Genomic DNA, 6,484 nt, shown 5'->3' with positions numbered 1-6,484 from the left:
AAGTAAAGCAGAAGGAGTCAAAGTTTGTCAATTCTGCCTTTTAGGCAAATATTAACATTTACCTTACTTATCATTCCCAACAAAGCTGTCAAGCAGTCTCCATTTGCAGTGCACAGAGTCACTCATCAACCGTGAAAATGCGCTCCTGTGCCAGGACTAACTTTCCACGTCCCTTCTACCATGCTATAGGCTGGTGAGCATCTTGAGATTTGTAAGGTGCAAGCATCTGAACAGAGATCAGTGTTTGTAAGAGGTAGCTGTCCAATTTGCAAACCCAAACTGTAGGAAAGCAGCCTGATTAGCATCACCAACTAATGCTGACATAATTCACCATTACTGAAAAACTATGCCCACTCCAGACATCAGTGAAAGGAACCAGGGCTCCCTGGCCTATAACCACAGACAGGTGAGCCTTCGACGGCCCCTTAATGTACATCACTGTAGGTGGTCACACTTGTTTTAAGGTGTCTTAGCCCGTTTGGGCTAAGACAAAAATACCATTGACTGGGTAGCTTATAAGCAACAACAATCTATTTCACCCAGTTCTGAAGGCTGGGAAGTCCAAGGTCAAGGTGCCAGCAGATTTGGTGTTTGGTGAGAGCCCACGTCCTAGTTCAGAGATGGCTCCTTCTTGCTTGTCTCAGATAGTGGAAGGGCTAAGAGATCTTTCTCAGGGTGCTTTCGCGAGAGCACTGATCGCATTCACGAGGACTCCACCCTCACAACCTAATCACGTCCTGAAGGCCCCACCTCCTAATACCATCACCCTGGGGGCTAAAATGATAGCACATGAATTTGGGGGAGACACATTCAGTCCACGGTATAGGGGCTCATTTTAATAAGGAAATATGCCTTGTATCTCCTAATTCACGTTTCTTCTCCCTACTCTAAAATGTATCTCAGGCAGTAAGAAGAAAGGCTCTGTGCAAACTGCTGGATTGGAACACACTACCAGAGCAGTAAGAATATTAAAATAAATGAAGAGTATGAATAAAGAAAAAAAGAGCTAATATTTGGCAATCACATGATCATCTACAAATGCAATATCACATCACCTCTAAAGAGCAGGGGCTCAAAAATCTGAGGCTCTGCCCCTTCTCTGTAGAAAGTTAATAGAGCTGAAGTTACATAAGAGGCTACGTCTGGCTGGTGAGAGCACACCACCTGTCCTAGGCCTCTTGTCTTAAGCTACAGCTTCCTCAGGTCTCATAATTCTGGGGCAAGGAACTACTTTCTGCAAAATTTACAGCTGGGAAACTGCTCAAGAGTTTGAAGGGATGTGGCATTTCCCAGGAAGCCTTTAATCAAGGAGACAGGAGCTGAAATGAGGATCCCTATGTACGAGGACTGGGGAGACCAACATTCCAGAACATAGACAACCCACAGAGACTGGCCTATGGCTGCCTGAAGACCTATAGGGTCCCAGGTAGGCCTGTGCAACTAAGTATCCCAATTATCCTACAGGACTATCAGGAACATGAGACCCTTGGTCTAAGGAGGGCGACCTCAGGTCAGTAAAGGGAGGAATGTGAGCCTCTAATAGGCTTCAAGGGGAGGACCCAGCCAGAATAGTGGGGTCCCATCGAGTCCTGCCCTGGCTGTCGGTCATGGGAAGTCTGGACCTGGCTAACCCTAACTTCTAATTCTGTAGTCCCAGGAGATAAGGGTCTTGATCTGAGGGGGACAGCCCCAGGTTTTCTGAGAGTGGAGTCCCAGGATTAGCCAGGTGTCAAGGTAGCGAAATTTAGGGAGGATGCGGGAATTACCCACACTCTAGCAGAGGAGACACCACAGAGCATCCCCGCCCGCCCCCGCCCCCCACAACCTGGGAGGCCCAGGTTGAGGCAGAGTTGTCAGGCTGAGGAGCCCCCTCATTTCTGCCTACAGGGCCTCAGAAAGAGGAAGACCTTAATCTAGTGAGATTGGGCCACAATCCTGCAGAGCGAGGAGACCCAAGAACTACCAAGAGCTAAGGCGAGGACCTAGTGATAAGCGATAATTCCCGCCAGCAGAGAGGATCACACGTCCCCGGCGCCCTTTTCTTCGGCGTAGGAGGCCAACCGCTCAGCTCAGAAGCTCCTCATTCGTGCCTGGAGCTCTCAGTCTGGGAGGCCCTGGGAGAAAGGCAGCAGAGCCAGTGACGCCGAAGGAGGAGTTCTGGCCCTAACTGGAGCTCAGGTGAGGACCCTGAATACTAAAGAGAGGACCTGTCCCCAAAAGAGGAGGGTGCCCAGAGCCCCGGCCCTGCTGCACAGGCCCAGGAGTCTGTAGCAACGGTAGCCAGATATGGTGCACTCCCGACTTTCCCTTCTAGGGACTCAGGGACGGTGTGAGATTAGGGGACTCAAGCGGGTAGAGGGAGGAGTCCCCAGCTCGGATTGATACCACTGGGTTGCTGTAGAACCGCCCCTGCCGACAGCCCTCCCACACCCCCTAGCGGCCTTGGCCGGATGTGGCTTACTCTGACTTCCGCCTTGAAAGTTCTGGAAGGTGAGGAACTTAGCCTGACAGACGCAACCTCGAGTTAGTGGAGAGGGAAATTTCAGGACTGCTCAGGTATCAAGGTAAGGGCATTGAATGTGGACTGAAGCAACCACTCTGCCCAGCACCAAGGAAGCCCCACGAAGAACTGCCCTAGCCTCAGCACTGGGAGCCCTGGCACAATTATTTGGCTTGTCTGTGGAGCGCACCACGGAGGGGAGGGCCTAGGTCTAAGTGGGGTGGCCACAGTTCTGTTACAGGAAGAATCATGGGTCCTAACTGGAGTTCTGGTGGGACCCTGAGTGCTAATGAGGGGACCTTTCCCTCAAAACGGGGGAGGGGCCAGTCGCAACTAGGAGCCGCAGGTTGGGATAGACAGATGCAGTGCGTCTGCGCTTCCTGTCTAGCGACTGAGGAACGTTAAGGACTCGAGGGCGAAGCTGATAGACCCAGATCAGCAGATGGAGTCGTCCCAGGCTTTGATGTGTATCAGTGGGGTCCCAAACAGTCCTGCCCCTGCTGTCAGCCCTCGGAGGCCCCATACAGCCTCGGATATACCGAGGCTCACCCTGACTTCCACCTTGGGGAACTCGGAAGGGGAGGACCTTGGTCTGAAGGGCAGGAACTCTAGTAAGTGGAGGGTGGAGTTCTAGGACTGGTCTGGTATGAAGGTGGAGATTCTGAAGATGGACTGACACAAACACCCAGTGCCCTTGCCCCCCAGCTCTGGGAGGTCCCAGCAGAGCCATGGTGTGACCTGCTTGAAATGTCCCAGGGAGAGAAGGGCCTCGTCTAAGGAAGTGGCCCCAGTTCTGCAGCAGCAGGAGACCAACGCCCTGGTAGGATTCCAGACTGAGGACCCTGAGTGCTAATGGGAGGACCTCCCCCGAAAAGGGAGGGCAGACCAGAACACTACCCATGCTCTCAGCTCCAGGAGGATTGAGGCAGGTGGATCCAGATGTGGTGTGACCCAACTTCCCCTCCAGTGACTCAGGGAAGGGCAGACCTTGATCTGAGCCTGGTTGACTCAGTTCAGTAGAATGAGGAGTCAGAAGTCTGACACTGAGCCAAGGTCAGAACTCTGAGTGAGGACTGAGCTAATGACCCAATAGAGAGCTGTGGGATCCCATAGAATCCTCACCCTGTTCTCAGCTTCTGTAGGCCCCAAGCAGCCTTGGCAGGATGTGGATCACTCTGAACTTCCAACTCTGAGGTCCCATTTAAGTAAAGACCTTGGTGGAAAAGGCATGGGCTCAGGTCCCTGAAGGGAGAGTCCCAGGACTGGTCAGGTGTCAAGGTGAGGATACTGAGGGAGGAAATGGGGACTAGTCAACCCCCCAATGGAGAGGGTTGCACCAAGCCTCACCCCTGGGAGGCCCAGGGCAGAACTGACAGATTCAGGTGCCCCCTGACTTCAATTTGCAGGGTTTCAGTAAATGAGGGCCTTGGTTTAAGGACTGGTTGCCCCAGTTTAGCAGAGACAGGAGTCCCAGGCCCTGTGGGGAGTGAAGGTAAAAATCCTGTGGGAGCAATGAGAGAAACCATTCCAGAACAGAGGAGGCCACGGAAAGTCTTCCCTGGGGTGTCAGCCTGGAAAGCCACGGGCAGAGCTGTTTGGGTGAGAGGACTCATTTCTTAGGAGGCAGGGGAGCAGGATCAGAGGAGAACAGAGAAGCGAGGGTCCTGGTCCCAGCCAGGGCTGGCAGGCTGCAGCCTAAGGCATGCTCTGACTTCCTCCACCAGGGCCTCAGGAGACAGACTGACTGAGAGAACAGAAGCCCTATGGGATCCTACAGCGGTGCCCTCAAGGACACCTACATGGGGCATTTTTAAAGCCACAGTGACATCTCTCTGCTGAAGGGACTCACACCCTTTTATCCTCCTCCTCCAGGGGCCCGCGTCAGGTGCCCTCCTGTCACACTCGTGCCTGCTGTCCCTAACCACTGTCATGCCTCATGGTCGGAAGAGTAAGCTCCGTGCCCGGGAGAGACGCCGCCGGGCCCGAGGTGAGAGCCAGGGTCTTGGGGCAGCTCAGGCCACTGCAGCAGTGGAAGAAGAGGTCCCCTCTTCCCCCTTGCCTGTCTGTGAGGGTGCGCCCCTGAGCTCCCCTGCAACAGGCCCTCCCCAAAAGTCTCAGGGGGCCCAATCCACCAGCAGTCCTGATGCAACCATTTCAGGCTCAAGTTCTGATGAAGGTGCCAAGAGCCAAGAGGAGGAAAGCCCAAGTCCCTGCCAGGCCCCGCCTTCCCCTGAGAGCTCTCACACAGATGCTCTGATCAGGAAGGCGGGCACGTTGGTGCATTTTCTGCTGTACAAGTATAAAATGAAGGAGCCCATTACAGAGGCAGAAATGCTGAAGGTGATCAACAAAAAGTACAAGGAGCAATTCCCTGAGATCCTCAGGAGAACCACTGACCACTTGGAGCTGGTCTTTGGCCTTGAGCTGAAGGAAGTTGACCCCAGCAGTCACTCTTATGCCTTTGTTAGCAAAGTGGGCCTTCCCACCGAAGGGCATCTGAGTGACAGCATGGACTTCCCCAAGAACGGGCTCCTGATGCCTCTCCTGGGTGTGATCTTCATGAATGGCAACCGGGCCACTGAGGAGGAGATGTGGGAATTCCTGAATTCGTTGGGGGTCTATGCTGGGAGAAGGCATCTCATTTTTGGGGAGCCCAGGAAGCTCATCACCAAAGATTTGGTGCAGGAAAAGTACCTGGAGTACCGCCAGGTGGCCGACAGTGATCCTCCTTGCTACGAGTTCCTGTGGGGCCCAAGAGCCCACGCTGAAATCAGCAAGATGCAAGTCCTGGAGTTTTTGGCCAAAGTCAGCAATACTGTCCCCAGTTCCTTCCAGGGCCGGTATGAAGAGGCTTTGAGAGATGAGGAAGAGCGAGCCCAGGCGAGAGTTGCAAACCAGGCTGCCACTGGTGCCCCGGCCAGTGCCTGCTCCAAGGCCACATCCAGCAGCCCCCCTCAGCCCTAGTGAAGTCGAGGACGGGGTCTTCACCTTGCCTTTGGAAAGGGCTGTCAACCTCCTAAAGTAATGTGGAGTCAGGTGGGGCTGGAGAGAGCAGAATATCCCTCTTCTTTGTGTTCTTGTTACTCATAAATAACATACAGATTTACCTCTTTTTTTCTTATCTTTCCAATGTGTTCTTTTTAAAAAGGTTTACTGAAATTCAGAATCTAAGCTTATGAATAACATGGCTCACATACTTATTGCTAGTTATCAAATTTGAGAGTAATGGTTTTGTATTTTGTAAGACAAACTGAAAATCCTTGCATCTTTTATTGTGAGCCAGTACAAGAAAAACATAGCCCTGGAATAGGGATTTTCATTAAAATGTAAGAGAACTGCACTGTGAAAATGTTGAGATAACAAGATAGTGAAAAAAAATAGAAAAGTAAAAAGTTTTTACTTTCCTTGGTTTTTCTTATTTATTTTGCTCTTTCTTTGGGTAGAATTAAAAGATATATACCTGGATTTGCTTAGCTTTTCAAGAATGTGGGAGAAAATAAATGGTCATGAATTAGAACTCTTGTTCACCATCTCTTTTGTTCACCAAACGTGAATCGAGCATCTGCTCTTTGGAAGGCTTCATGCTAGTTTTAGGATGTGTACACAAAGAAGACCCAACCCCTGCCAATAACATTTCAGAGTCCAAGAGAAGCTATCAGATAAGGAACGTGGTGAGATACACTCCTCATCCTGAAGGGCAGTAAACAGAAGGCAGAAGGAGGGAGGAGCTTCTACATAGAAGCAGTCCAGGGTAAATCTCCAGAGACAAGACAGGCGGGGAGCCTGGGAAGCTGCCAGTCCCTCTGTGGGAGGGAATTTTAAGTTTGGCTACACCAAGGGTTAGCTGAAGCTGTTGAAATGGTGAGGACCAGGGACCAGAGCCCCAGATGGTGGGTCTCACAATGGAAAGACTATGCGATGGAAAACTGCTCTTAACCATTCCTTAGGGATGTGGTAAACCAGAGAGAAGTCCCCAGACACCTG

General features: G+C 51.7%; 1 protein-coding gene across 2 annotated transcripts; it reads left to right on the top strand.

Annotated features, from left to right (window-relative positions):
- Nucleotides 1-2,483: 2,483 nt before the first annotated feature.
- Nucleotides 2,484-5,992, top strand: MAGEB17 (MAGE family member B17). 2 transcript variants are annotated; one of them, XM_027608921.1, is made up of 2 exons: nt 2,484-2,564; nt 4,373-5,992. In XM_027608921.1, exon 2 carries the CDS (start codon nt 4,430-4,432, stop codon nt 5,462-5,464), a length of 1,035 nt encoding a protein of 344 aa, XP_027464722.1. In that variant the 5' UTR covers nt 2,484-2,564; nt 4,373-4,429; the 3' UTR covers nt 5,465-5,992. The 2 variants fall into 2 exon arrangements, with proteins under 2 accessions (XP_027464722.1, XP_027464723.1); XM_027608922.1 differs by lacking the exon at nt 2,484-2,564 and adding an exon at nt 3,668-3,778.
- Nucleotides 5,993-6,484: the final 492 nt, after the last annotated feature.

The sequence above is a fragment of the Zalophus californianus genome, chromosome X, assembly GCF_009762305.2.
Source record: "Zalophus californianus isolate mZalCal1 chromosome X, mZalCal1.pri.v2, whole genome shotgun sequence".
Classification (NCBI taxonomy): Eukaryota; Metazoa; Chordata; class Mammalia; order Carnivora; family Otariidae; genus Zalophus; species Zalophus californianus.
This window is presented reverse-complemented; position numbering and strand designations above follow the sequence as displayed.